The following is a 15626-nucleotide window of genomic DNA, read 5'->3' as shown; positions in this document are numbered from 1 at the left end:
ACTACCTGAAAAAAGGAATACAGTTACCTGGTCTACTAACACCATCCGTCATCTAATTCTTTCTCTCTTCCCACCACTCCAAAGGAAAAGAAAATACCTGGCGTCCTGCCTCCGTCCCTTAACCCACACGTCAGGTTCACCATTCACCTTACTGTGAAAGAGATAGACTTCCTTGACATCACTATCTACACTGAAATTAATGCAATCAAGGAGTGCCCTCCCCCCCCCCGCTACTAAACCTACCACAAGCAACGTATTACCAAGTTTTGACAGCTTTTATCCACGTAGCCTCAGAAGGCATTTACCTTATTGGCAATTTATGAGATTTCATAGAAATAGTACCGATGAATCTAAAAATGGGAGTGGTTCCTGATGAGTACATTGATCAATAGGTGGTACCCTAATGACGTCACGGAAAGTTACAAACGAGCAGTGCTCAAGCGTTCTCCTTGTGTCGTTGGCCTGCTCGGCTTCCCTCAGTTCTGAGGGGACCTGGAGTAGGTAGAGAAATGCCACGATATACTGAAGCAAAGTTACTTTGGCGGAATAAACAGTTCATAAACGCTTATTGTTGCTGACAGCTTCTTATGGAAGCCAGGTGTATTATAGTTTATAAAACCACAAATAAAGTAGCCGAAGATTAAGTCAACGCGGAGGACCTGATTTACAAAGCATTTTTCAATGGGGTTTCTCCATTGATAAACAACTATGTAGATCAAGCCCCGAGGGCAATATAAAGGGATCAGCATTTTATATTTGATTCTGGAGAGAATCCTCCCTGCCAATCACTGACGCCTTACTGGTGAAGGACAAGGAAGCACTGTGGCAACATGGAAATATGCCTGAAAATAGGGCAGAGGAGCAACTGTGATTTCAACGCAGGAGTGGTGCATGAGACAGAATAGAGCCAGACGTGCAGAGAGGACAGCAAAATCATCAGACTAGGTTGATCTGGTGGTTATACATATGTTTTATGATTCCCTTTATCCCACCAGATGTTGACATGTGTCAGTGGAATGGCCTGAAGTTCTCCCCGCAACTCACAGCAACAGAGTAGTCAGCAAGTAGTGTGCCGCATAGCATCCTATTGCGACCGTGCAACGGCACCAGGTAACCTCCCAAGCAGAAACCGTGAAGGTAAAGCGGGCCATTCCATGGTCCGAGCTAAGCCGCCTATGGGTACCTGAAGCAGGAACTGCAGCGATAAAGAATGGTGGTGGCCAGGCCTAATGTCACCAACGATGAACTGCAAGAAGGGCGGATTCGCCTCTATCAACCCACGCTCAAAGCGCTATTATGCCAACATTGATCGTGTAATGCAGGTTGATTGCAGAACAGTGCATAGTGGATGATACAGAATTTGCCTCTTGGTAGAAGAATCCACCTTACGCATAGCAATCTCCCCATTAGAGGGGCATCTTACTTTCATGGCATGTGTTGGCTGCTCTTTTACTCTTCACTGACTATACAAGAATTAAGTAACGCGTTGGAATTGAACGCATTACAGACCATTTGAGATATTGTTATTGTTCTGCAATCAAGCTATTTCCATGGTCAAAGTTGGCGTTATAGAGCTTTGAGCGCGGGAAGACCATCCGAAGCAGAGCCTGATCCCTGAAAGTTTGGTTGAAGTGTCTGTTATATTATGTTGTGTCGTTATGATATATGTTACGACATATGCTATGCTATGGCACGTTAGGTCATGTTATGCTGGGTTAAGTGCTCTTTAGTGCCAACAACATAGCAGCATTCCAGCGCTGTTGACAAAACAGAGGCAATGCTAAGCAACAGCCACTACAATGTTAGGTTGCTAGTTATTGACAAAATGGACTATTTTTCAAATGGAAGAGCTCTGGTTCAGCTCTAAGGGGCTCATTCCAAATCTTAGCATCCTTCACAGAGAGGCTTGTTCCCCTGGCCGACACCAGGTGGAATCTGGGAGGGACAAGCAGAGTTGACTTGGAAGATTGGGCAGGCGCTTTAGACAGGTGGTGAAGGACATTCCCAGCAATGCCTTTGTGCACAATAGTTGCCACTTTAAAACGAACTCTGGCTTCAACAAGGAGCCACTGCAAGTGGCACCGGAATCGAGTAGCAGGAGACCTAAAAGGGGCATTGGTCACAATCCTCGCAACATTGTTTTGCAGGACCAGAAATTCCCCCGCAGCTTGAATACAGAAAAGGGGAATTGCAGTGGTAAGCTGCCAACGAGGCACTATGATGCCTGCATGGCCTACATGTGAAAACAGTTCTATGCGAAAATGTCCCCCGGGAAAAAGTCACCAGGTAGGCGACTTTTTTTCCCTACACCCCTAAAAGCCTACCCCCAGATATTCTTGGACGGGTACATTTTTCTATTCTAACTGGAGTCCTAGAATATTTGGAGAAAGTGCTTGATTTTCATGGGAGTGCAAATGTCACCCCCTGCAATCTTTTCCCGGGCGACTTCATCACTGGATACCGTGACGATGCGTAAGAGGCTGCTGCTGATGAAACATGAGGACTGATGTCTTTGGAGTTGACTAAGCCCACAACCTAAGGACAAAGACATCCTTCTGGTGGAATAACATGGAAGTGTATATATATATATATATATATATATATATATATATATATATATATATATATATATATATATATATATATATTTTTTTTTTTTTTTTTTTTAAAAGGAAAAATATGCCCTGTGACAGGGCAAATCCAACGGATAGCACTCCGAGAGCAGCGGGGAAAAGAAGTCCAGTCCCAGCAATGAAGAGGCAAGACAGCAGGTCCAGGCAGCACAAGTATTCTTTATTTAGTAAAAGTGCATCAAAAGGGAAAGCCTGGCAAACGACGCGTTTCGCGGTACACTGACCGCTTGTTCATGTAGGTAGAGAATAACACTGAAAAAGGACTCCTTAAGAATGCTTTAAAACCTCTATCGTAAAAAATACACAGAGTGTCCCCATACACAAATGAATGCAAAGTGATGGGCATGTGGCGGCCATATTGTAACAGCAAAAACTATCACAGTAGTATAATACTCCAAAAACAAGGTGCGCACCACAGACATCTACAAAATATGTAGATGTTACACAATTCAAAATGTTACGACAAATGCGCAAACACTATGGCTGAATGGACTGGGGAGGAGGCGGCAGCAGACGCAGGCATTTTAACGGCCACACCAATACTGCAAAATAGCATATGTAAAATTAAGGGGGCCTAGTCTGTGTGAGACGTGCATGTATAAATACCAACTGCACGTGAACCGACACACCCGCTTACAATTGGCCACCTCCTCTACTCAGTCCTGCAGATTTAATGTGGTGCATGTGATTTGCTGTCAAACATGAAAACATGCCGCGTAATCACCTTAAGTCTCGAAAATGCATGGATGAAAAATAATCCGAGTCTCAGTACAAAATATACATAGGACACGTCAAAACCACCTTATGCAGAATAAATAGCAGCGTAAAGTGCATAGTGCTTAAACAGCAGAATAAAGTGCATAGTGCTTAGCAGCAAAAAACCATGGGGGGGAGTAAGGGGGAAAGGGAAAAGTAAAAAAAGGGGGGGGGGGGGAGGAAAAATAAAAAATGGGAGGAGGGGGAGAAAAGGGGTGTAAGGGAAAGGAAGATGAAGAAAAGTTGTCCTTTCAATAGTAAAAATAAGATGCACAGTGCTCTACGTCCATGGATGCACTAATATATTCCTAAATATACTGTTTATGTCAATCATAAAATTATACAATACATTATCAGAGAAGAATTTTTAAAAAAAAAATCACAAAATAGTAAAATACCTTAGTATCAAAATATTAAAAAATACTAAAAAATACTCTTATCTCTGTGATAGAGTGCAAGTCATAGGAAAGTGCATACATGGACAACTGTAGAATAGATAAAGATTTAATCGGCAATAAAATGCAAAGTGCATATGACCAATAAAATGCCCAATAGAGGTAACTCACTGCTATCATAACTGACCTGCTACAGCTAGTTAAGAAAAAAAATAAAAAAAATAAAAAAAAAAAATATATATATATATATATATATATATATATATATATATATATATATATATATATATATATAATATCAGCATCAAAACAGGTGAGACATGTCAAGCACCCAAACAAAAGTCCGAGACAGGATGTAGGACAATGTCAGAAAGCTAAAGGAATCCTAAAAAACATCAGTGTAAAAATACTCATCATAATGATAAATATTAAAAGAGAAAGACCCTACTACTAATCATGCTAAAAACAAATGTATACAATCAAAACTTCATAATCCCATGAGAAAAACAACCCGTGATGTACGTCAGCAAAAATGGAGAAGAGGGACAGAATGGCAGAGATCAATTGGTGAAGAAACACATAGGGGTCATAAAGCAATACACAAATATGTTAGAGGTGCCTAGTATGTTATACAAAATGCAAAGAAAAAGTTCCATAAATATATACTACTAGGTACCTAAAAACGTGTAGAGCTGTTCGTCCAAATTGTGGCCCCTCGGTTTTTTGGTCTCAAGGTCCAAAATGGCCTTGGTTTCTGATTGTCTCAACAATAACTCCCGATTGCCACCTCTAGGTGATTTGGGTACTGTCTGAATTCCAAAGAAGGAAAAACTCTCCAATCTACTGCCATGTTGAGACTGGAAGTGTAGAGCCATAGGATAGTTGGAATCAATATTTCTGAGGGCTCTAATGTTTTGAAGTATTCTTAACTTCAATTTGCCTTTCGTGCTCCCCACATACCACATGTTGCAAGGACAATTCATATATAGTCTCACGCTGCCAATATTGTGGTCCGAAACTGACAGTGACATTCTGTGTGCCTCTCAAGTGACCTACAATTTGCCACACACACATACAGATGTTTAAGTCTGTCTTGCTTTCCGTAAACATCATTTTGAAATATTCAGTTAAATAAAAACAAAATTAAAATGGTGCAAATTTGGTTTGCAAATTGTCAAGAACACTATCAGAAGATGAATCACCATGACGCTAGAGGCAGAGAGTGGGAGTCTGGTTACACACAGATCAAAACTGTCATCCCTAAGGTTCTATGGCCAGTTGATTTTCACTATCAGGAAAGGGAGCTATTTGAAACGAGTGCTTTCCCCACAAAATAATAATCAAAGCATGTACCTTTACGAAACCTTTGTTCGATTTACTGGATTCCATCGGCATATCTTACACAAACTATGCTGATGGCACCCAAATTCTACTCCCCTCTTTCTGGCATCTATCAGGATGATGCAGTGCCTTTAAACATTGTTTACTCAACCATTCAATCTTGGATGGCCACTCACCAATTGTGTCTTAATGATGAAAAGACCAAGATACTCCTGGCAGGTCCACCTGCAGTGATTAAGAAACTTGACTCCCAATATTGTTTATTCACTATTGACGGAATTAGGATCACGGTTTCTCCATCAGTGAAGACTCTGGGAATCTACCTAGATTCTACCCTCTCGCTCACATGTCAGGTGAACTCCATTGCCTCCTCTGCCGCCTACACTACAAAGCTGATCAATGCCTCCAGACCATTTCTGTCCCCTGAGAGTTGCCTTACAATTGCCCGGGCCATCGTCAGATCGAGGCTCGACTACTGCAACGCTCTCTTTGCAGGCACTTCAGAGCACATCAGGAAGATGCAAGTGATCCAGAACAATGCAAGCAGCGTTCAACATCCCTGAACTTGAACATATCACTGCTGCTAGAAGAAAAGCCCACTGGCTTGCTATCCGTGAACGGAGCCTTTTCAAAACGTTATCAATCGCACAGAGATGTCTTGCCAATGTGGCACCCCATCTAGCTCTCACAGAAAATGACCGAAACATCTAGACCCACTAGAGCAGTGTATGCTCACCGCCACACCCATCCTAAATTCAAATGGGTGGAAGCTGGTGGTTTGAGCTTCCCGTCTTTTGCAGCTAAACAATGTGTTGTAATGTATCTTGGATGAGGTGATGACATCACACTGTACATGGAATGTGGTGAGGTCAGAATGAGTGGAGTGTTGTTCTCTGAAGCTGGGTTCTATGCTTGACAGTTAGAGATATGCTGGCTTGAAGGGGACATGCCAATGTTGTTCATGGGTACTACTGTACAATAAAATTACTTAATATCTTACCTGCTGGTCCGGGTGTTCTTCAGGTACCAAGATATTACACAGTGCAACTGTCTCACACGGTTCCTGCGAGCTGAACCATCATACCGGACCTTCCGCAGGTCACTGAAAACTTGGCTGTTTGCCTAAATAGATATCTTGTGTCTCGTTGGTAGTATTGTCTTGTTTAAACATGTCATGTTGAGCAACTGGTTTGATGTAACAGCGCCTTGATGACTTTGGGTTTAGTGCACTTTATATATGTAAAAATAAAAAATACATAAAAATGTCTCAATGTATTACCAATATGGGCATGCACGTACAAATAGATTTAATGTAGGTGGCATAGATCGCCTAGAACATATTGGACTGTTCTGTGATGATTTGATGAATCTTTGCAGAATGTACCCGATAGTGGTTGTATTCGATGCTTTCTTCTGCTTGCTTCACCGCGCCTCTATTGCTACATATTAAATGTTTTTATAGAGCCACTCCTTATGCGTAGGGTGAAGAAATAGCATGTTCCTATCGCAGCCATTTTTGCTTTGAATAAGTAAAAGAAATGGGATGTTTGCTTATGGAGTCACTGTGGGCCTCATTCCAGGTTTTTCCAGCTTACCGTTGGGAATACCGCCAAACTCAATTACCATTCCAGCTTGCACAAATTGTCATTTTCTCTAGTTTTTAGGGATGTGGTTATTCCCAGTTTTCAGGTCACAGTGGACTCCATTGGGGACATACGTCATTACTGCGTGCAGTAGTACCACTTGGGTCAATACCCCGACAAATAATGCATTTCTATATAGATAATTAACTCCACTCAAATGCAGATGTTTTTTCCTGGGTTTCAGTATCCATAATTTGGGGCAACTCCAAATATGGCCTGTTTTACCAGAACTGCCTAACTTGCAATGAAACACTTTGCATTTTAAGAGTAAACAAGCCTTTGAGTGCAGGTTGTGGAAGCATTAGAATAATTCTGCATGATTGAAACAGAGAAATCTAAGGGCATGTGTTTAATAGTTAAGCACTATGGAAAAATAGACAGATATGTGCTTCACTGCAGGATTGCAACATTGTGACTCTGGATAATTTAGGTTGAGGAGGGCATTATGGAAATGACAATGTGTGCTGCAGTACATTAAGAAGCAGTTCAGGAATTGAATAGGCGCATTATATTGCGATAATGGGGTTCTAATGTGCTACGGTTTTCTGCTACTGGCTGACAAAATAGGATTGGGATGTGGGCTACTTTCCCTGTAACATCGGAAACCAGACACTTAAGAGCTGCTGTGAGAATGAGCCGTCTCCTGCCCCCCCTACCCTTCACTCACTCCCCTGACATGCAAGTACTAACCCCCATCACGATTTCAATTGCCTAAAAATGTATGCATACGAATGCAGGAGCTAACAATGAAACGTTTTACATTAGTAATTGGTGGGCATTTGTTAACTGTGCATATGCAGGCACCGTGTATTGCTATCACTCTGTCGGTCATCCAGGCCAAGTCAACATAGCCCAAAATTATAGGGGGTCTAAAGCCCCACCTGCCCAATGATTGTTGTACCACTGCTAATCAATGTTTCCCCATCTATAAATGCCAAGATATCTGACAAATGAACCGTGTCACCCCCCCCCCCCAAGCCCCATAGGCACAATCATGTTGCCCCTTATATCCCAGGGGTTTGGGGGGACATAGAATACCCACCACACCCAAGAAAGGATGTTTCTATACACGTCCTGTTGGAACTCAAATGGTTAATTAAATCAAGTCAGTTAAGAACCAAGACTCATATCTATGATTAGTACCCAGCGAGGGACAATCAGATAGTAACATGCAATCTGATTGGCCCTCGCCGGGGCTTTACCCGGCCGAGAATCCCTCTCCCAAATTCCTTTCCTTTCTGGCCCATGCGTGGGGGTGTGACAGCCACTCGGCCATTGAGAAGGCTCAGAACGGGGTAATCCCCCCCCCTCCGAGCCACCACATGGCTGGAAGATACCACCTTCCCCTAATGGGGATTGAGGTAAGTATTTTCCCGCCCCCTACCTATCCGCGCAATCCCCTCCCCGCCCGCCCAACCCCACTTACCTTCTTGTTGGTCCACTTCGGGAGCAGATGCACTGGGAACATTTCTGTCCCCAGCACATCTGCTCCCGATCCGTGACAGGCTATCATAGTCCCTTCTCCCTTTCCATAGCGACAATTTTGTTTGATTACACGTTTCCATTCATTTTGAATGGCCACCATGGGCAGGGAACCCCTGCAGTCATTTTTTTAAATTGATTTTTTTTCTATTCCGGTACGGTAGCATGTTTCAGAACAGAAAAAAAATGCTCTTAGTATCCCGGTCTTGCGGGGGGGGGGGCAATCATTACCACTTCAGGTTCGCTTCCCTCTAGCCTGTATCTATGGGCCATGGGGCATTACCTGAAGTGATAATGCCCCAGCTGCTCGAGGCTTAGTGCTTAATTATATATTTTATTTATTTATTTGCATTTGTAGAGCACATAAAGCCCAAAGGCATCAAGGCGCTGTTGCATGAGGTTGGACGTATGCGTGATTTAGGTTCCATTGGACTTTGGTTACATACATTGTTCTTTGGTTACATACATATCGGTAGTTACAATAGTGGCTAAACAGTCAGCAGCTTACTTACAATATTGGCAGATAATACATTTTAGACAATGTTCAAGTTAATCAGGAACACATTTAGTTGATACTCATGACAAGAGTACAAATATAGTCATATGTGGATCACTGCTTCCATGTTGGACCGAGGCAGCAGATCAAAGTAAGGACATTTTAAAGGTTTAATGGTTGGAATTATCCATTATGTGCCAGGTTTCTCAGACGATGAGTTAATTCATGAGCTTGTAGTGAAGTCAATAAATGTGTCCTTTGGTCTGGGTAAAAACGGCCAGGTGGAAGAAGTCCTGGCCAGCATAGACACTATGAAAGGTAGTCCAGTCAGTGTATTGTCCCTCCTTGAGCAGATACAGATCATATGCACTGTCCATGGCAGAATATGAAAACATATCACAGCTTCCCGGATGCTGCACTCCTCCCCCTCCCCCGTTGAACGCTCCTCATGCCATTGCCTGGGCAGTATGACACCAGTTTTGAAAGCTCTCCTGTTCAGTTTTTCCCCTAACCCTGTCCGCAGCAGAACATGGTCGCTGGAGCAGGTTGGAATCTTCTCTACCCTTTGTAGGGGGTTATTGCACCTGCAGGCAGACATCACTGCGAGCCGAATCCGATGCCCAGCAAAGCAATGTCGCAACCAGGACTTTTGGCATTGTCATTTTCTCATGCCACAACGGACTTGCACACAGTCACTGGCCCCTATTGAATGGAACTTTTACGCTCCCTATAAAATCAGAAATAATACTACGTTCAAAGTATGTTCGTTTCATTACCACAATGCTCTTTCATACTACTTTTCTGGTAAATACTAGAGGTAAAATAATAATGGGGAGCAGAAACCCCATAGTGCCACACTTTCTTCATCACCACCTAAGACCAGTAAACATTCATCCTGAAATCAATACATAATACACAATACTCATTGTGTCAAGTGCATCTTCAAGTCATGAGGGAGAAGAAAGGATCAGAAGAGCACAGTGTTTACCAAGTTATTGTTCATGTCACTCTACAAGAGGAACTGTGCAATTGTTCTCCCTTCGTCTGTCGGTGTTCACCATTGTTGAAATCTGACTCCCTCTAAATCTCCTTTCCAGTCATTCTCTCACTCGTGCTCACACACACAAAAAGTCTTTGACCTCTAGGACACCGCCCATGCTGGTCTCTTCTCCGCTCATCTGGGCGACTTCCTAGAGCATCTCTACATCCTGTGGGCACTTATATTGATTTCCCCTCTGCATCCTTTTGGCACTTATATGGATTTGCCACCTGTACCTTAATGTATTTTATTATTTATAGTATTGTGTTATTTTTTCCGAAGTTATTTTCACTGAAAAGAATTCTTTGAAAAAACTCAATGAAATATGTATATAGGGGGAAGGGTAAAAGGGGTGGTGAGGGATTCGGTTAGGGCTAATAGTATAGAAAAAAGAGGGGATTGCGGGGACCCCCAAACGTTTTTAAAAAAATGATTTTTCCAAGTAATTTTTTCTTTGAAAATTACTTTAAAAAAAGGGTGTTGGCAAAAGGACATGGAACCACCATCTATTATTTCTTGGTACCGGTCTTCACATTTCCTGCATCACCCTCTCCTGTGCACCATGCTCTTTCACACTCTGTTTACACTTTCCGAATGTTAATGTTCCAAGGCGTGAAGATCAGCTCCCATACTTTCCTGTAGGGGGCGCCACATAGTGTATATGTTCGCAACGACGCAATGTACATCATCAATAAATAAATAAACGCACAGTCGCCTCTCGCCAACGCACCCCGGCCCACTATCATGATCTAGTTATCTCTCTTTATATTTGTTTTCTTCCATCTGTCAAGCCATCCATCTATCTATCTGGTTGTATACTAATTGACCTTATCACAATTGACCTCGGGTCAATTGACCTAATTTAGAAGGTCAATTAGGAGATATATGCAGGGGGAAACCACCCCGCAACCCACTCACCCTATCCAAAACCCCCTGCAACCCCCCGCCCAATCCCCTTATATTATTTATAATCCAAAACCAACACAATACATATATAAAATAACTAAATAATATAAAGGTCAATTGTGCAGAAGGTCAATTAGGACCACCATAATTAGGTCAATTGTGCAAAAGTTCAATTGTAAAAGGTCAGTTTGGGTGATACCATCTATCCCTCTCCCCACGCTTCTCATATGCTTTCGGCCAGCCTCTTAACAATGATTTCAGTGCAGAGGAGTCAAGAGCCAATCGGATATAGCTTATGTGTGTGTTGTACGGCGGAGGACAAAAAAACAGCGGTCAGGGAGATGGTGCAACCTGCTGCTCCTGTTATTTGTCAATGAAATGCTGAATGATGTTGAGCATTAAATGTCACAAGAGAATGAGACAGCCTGGATGCATAGCAAAGCCGCAGAAGACAAAAAAGCGCAGTGTCAAAAATCTCCTTTGTGCCATATTGAACTCACAAATCAAAAGGCGCCGGCACCAGCAATACATTTTTAAAGATGAAGAAAAAAGGAGCCTGCATATTTCTTTCTGCTGTATGATTGACACCCCTTTCGAAGCAGGAATATTGAATAGCTTTCTCAAAACTTTTCAATGGATCAGTCCTTTGAAAAAAGGAGCATTTCGAATTCGCAGAGAATTGGAAGAAATGGGGCACATACCTTCGAGCACTGTTTGTGATTCTGGCACCAAACCAAAGAGCCATTGTACTGCAAGAGAAAAGAAATAGCCGAGATTTAATAAAGCGTGTCATACATTTAGGAATGTGGGATGCACAGAGACATTTAACGACCTGGATTAGTTTGCTCGTCTTCTCATGTTCGAAGCAACTCATTGAGACACGTGTACTACAGCCCCTATGCGACACAAATCCTCAAGTCTGTTACCCGAGACTCGTGTTGCACATCATCCAAATCTACAAAGGAGCTTCGAATGTTCATAGAATTGAAATATTAATATTTATCAAAGAGCTTCTTTCTGAGCCTTCAAAACAGTCCTCAAAGCACCTCTATTCAGAGAAGAGCACTGGAGGCCCACAATTGTGCTATCTCCCCCGAGCCCCCACTCTCCCCCCCCCCACCAGCATCTCACCCTGGTGTATAAGTAAAGGTACATGATGCAAATAATATCTAAATATGTACATAAGGGGGCATGTTGTGAAAAGTGCAAATTGCATGCAAGGAACCAGAATCAACAGCACCCACTTGCTGCTCAGTCCCCTGCATGCACATTTATACTTTTGGAAAAACAAAGTACAAAACACGTGAAATCCTAAGAAAAGGTAACTTCCATCTGCAAATTATGCATTGCAGATGACATTTACAATTGATATCTATGGATTGGCTTATGGTATTAAGCGCAGGTAGATTGCATAGGAAGCCATTCATTTTATACTTGCATGAAAATCCCCGTTTTGGCAATGTGACCTAGCAAGCTAATATTAATGGAAGACTGAAACTCAATCACTTTTACAACTTAAGAAAAAGTCATTTAGGGCTGAATAGCACGGCCAATTACTTAAGGAACAACTCAAAGTATTCCTTCAGTAGGGTTACAAATAAAAAGAAGTCTCTTCTTTTTTCTGGGAAGAGGACCAATACAATGTAGGTTTTGGCCATATTCTTTCTAAATGCAGTCAGGATTGAATGGCCATACCATTACAATTGCACAGAGATGTTCCCTTAAACTTCAGGAAGAAACTGAAGTGGCTCAACATAGGGTTCAAGAGAATAATGTAATTCCTGAGATACAGTCTAATCTGGATCAGGTTAATAAATTACTTGAGTACAAAAACAAAGAACATGACTAAATACATTGAATAAATTACAAAAGGATATCGGTGGCTTTGATAAGGAAGTTACATATTGTAAGGAGTCAAGAGTAAGATTCAGACAATATGGGCCTCATTATGATATCGGCGGTAGCCGTGCCTGTAATAGAGGCACAGCTGCCGCTGGTGCAATTTTTTTTCTGGTGCCCGCAAATGGGCAATTACCGGGTCATTACAGCCCTGCCAGGCCCGGTAATTGCCTATTTGCGGGTGCCTGAAAAAAGATGCTCCACTAAAGGAGGTTGAATTCACTGGCACCATTTATAACGGTGCTGGTGCATCCAACCTGCTGTGCTCACGGGTGTCTTTCTGCCCGCCAGGTCCGACCTGGCGGGCAGAAAGGCACCTGCGAGCACAACTCATAGTTTGCCAGTCTGGGAACTACAGTACCGGCATGCTTACTGGTACCGTACTTCCCAGACCGGCAAACTTATAATGAGGCCCATTGGCATGTTTGTTGGTTGCTATGGACTTTTATTTCCAGCACATAATATGAATGGTTGAAGAAAATCCTATTTAACCCTAAATCTAAGAGGGGTTTCCCTTCCTCAACAAAACAAAGGACTGTCTGTGTCTGGAAGGTTAAACAAAAGAGGGTTATCGGCCCAGTGTCCGAAAATTCTAATCTGACCCTTCGACTCTAAAAACTCAATATAATGTGCATTGTGATACTCTGGTATGCTATATACTTGCATCATGTTTCAAACGTCCTCAACATAAGGGTTAAAGGTGCAGAACATAAGAATAAAACAATGTACTACCAGGAAAGGGGTTTCCCTTCCACTAGAGTCCTTCTTGCAGTTAAAAATCTCTATTTCTCACAATTTGACTGGGTCCCAAAAGGGCATGAATCTTCTTTTGTCCGTTTATCAAACAAACACCTTCTTTATGGTTGTTCAACCTTTGACACTTGATCCACCTTTAACTACTGGTGTAGTCTTCTGCCAGGATATAAGTAGTTGTCTTGTTAATTTCTTTAAAAGGGTGTGGGTCCTCCCCATTTGCTCCAAATCTCTCTTTGGCCGCCTGGTTTACTCTCCTGCAAGGATGTCACTTCACTTCTCACCCCTGGTTTACTCTCCTGCCAGGGTATCCCTCTACTCCTGATATGTCCTTCTTGTGTATGAATCTCAGACTCCTTTTTTATGTGATGAGTTCGCCTGTCAGAGCTTTATCCTCCTTTATCCACTCTCTCTCTTATCCAGGTTACAAAAGCTTTCCACAATTGGGATACTGACCGGGCCAGTTGAATGCACCCATAGTAGATCACTATATTGCTTGATGACACAAGAAAAATTACTTTAAATGGTTATTTCTGGGATATGTAAAAATTAATAAGGGATCACAGAAATAGAGAATAAGTGATTTAAAAGAAGCAGATTGCATAATTAAATGTTTGATACACAACCCATTGCCTTTGTGAGAAATGTGACTGGACTGTATTACTTTGAATCCATTCACTCATCTCTGAAGATGTGGCTTGTTCACAGATGTGGAACATGTATATATGCATTATCTTTTCAGTTTTTTCCTTTTTTATGTATCTGAAAATAGACTCCTGCACACAGACCTAGGTTTACTTCCTGGGCAAAAGATCAAATCCCAGGACCTTATCTAGAGAACATGATGATGCTACCCTAAGAAAGAAGGATGTTAGTATTACGAGTAAGGGGTCGGGCTTTAATTCCACAAGCGTGGTTAGAATATGTAAGAAAGAGTTAACTCTGTAGAAATCACACACATGGGTACAAGATAATTTTATGATTACTGGAGCATTTTGTTCCATTACAAGGAAATAATCTTCTTAACAATCTAGGGGTAGTATTTGGTTTAGAAGAGAAATTATTCTTGTTTATGGGACCTATTGTCATGAACCACCGGACGTGTCCCTTCTGGACTTCGTGGTCCCTGACCCATAGGGGACTGAACTCAGCAGTACTCCCAACATGGCCGCTGAATGTGAAACGCTGTTTGCCAGTATACGCATTGTACGCTCTGCATTCTACAAAGAAGACACAGCCCCGCGGCTCTGCGCGTCTCAACGCTACCGCTTGCAGTAGTCAGACATGTGCTGCCGTAGTTCGTACAGCGATTTCCACTGATTCCTGGCTCCCGGTCCCCTAATTTTCCTCCTCCGTCATCCTTCCCTTTTTGTCCTCTCCTTGCATTCCTGGATTTCCTTCGCACTCGCCTTCCAAGTGCACTCATCGCCATTTCCTGGACTTTTTTCCTGGACATCTGAACGCTCCCTGGAGACGGGACACGAACCGCACACTGGAAACCGCGGACCCACGCACAGGGTTATACAAGCGGCGAACGGTGCAAAAGAAGACTTCATCAAAGAATTCGAACAAACACAGACAGGTGAGAAGGGGGGAAACCTGTGACAGATTGAGACGCCAACAAACTGATACAGTTACAGACATGGAGGCTGCAGTTCAAGACCTCATGCGCGGCATGCAGGAGTTAACAACAGAAGTTTAGAATCTTAAGGCAGAGAATGCTGCATTGAAACAACTAGTCCTGTCACGTGATTCCGCAACCAAGGAAAGTGTGTTGCTGGGCGGAGTGGTGGATAAATAGGATGGCTCAAAGAACCTTCGTGGTTTCCTCGATTCGTGTTTAGTGCACTTTACCTTTAAGCCCTACTACTTCTCCACCCCCAGGGCAAAGGTGGGCTTTATGATTCACATCTTTCCAGGAATGCATTAACTTGGGCAACGCCCTTAGTTAATTCGGGTGATGCCCTCCTGGATGACTATGATGGTTTTGTGCGGGTGCTAAAGACCATGTTTGACCGCCCAGAACAGGTTTACAGTGCCCAAGAAAGCTTATTGGACTTCCAACAAGGATCCCAGGATATGCTTACCTATGTAACACGCTTTAAGCAACTGGCCAAGGAAGCAGACTGGTTATCTGAGGCCTGTTTTACCCTCTTTTGAAGAGGGCTGAAAGAAGAGATAAAAGATGAGCTAGCCAGGGTAGCTCGCCCAGGTTCCTTCCAGGCTCTCATGGACCTCTCTTTACGAATAGACTTTCATACCCAAGAAAGGAAGGCGGAATAG

General features: G+C 42.6%; 1 protein-coding gene across 1 annotated transcript in view; it reads right to left on the bottom strand.

Annotated features, from left to right (window-relative positions):
- Positions 1–15626, bottom strand: part of ANOS1 (anosmin 1) — a 426084-nt gene that overhangs the window by 328229 nt on the left and 82229 nt on the right. The window contains exon 2 of the mRNA XM_069640752.1: positions 11393–11440. Coding sequence (XP_069496853.1) covers positions 11393–11440 — 48 coding nt within the window. The remainder of the gene's footprint in view (positions 1–11392; positions 11441–15626) is intronic.

Source organism: Ambystoma mexicanum, chromosome 7q (genome assembly GCF_040938575.1).
Source record: "Ambystoma mexicanum isolate Mex_15411 chromosome 7q, UKY_AmexF1_1, whole genome shotgun sequence".
NCBI lineage: Eukaryota > Metazoa > Chordata > Amphibia > Caudata > Ambystomatidae > Ambystoma > Ambystoma mexicanum.
This window is presented reverse-complemented; position numbering and strand designations above follow the sequence as displayed.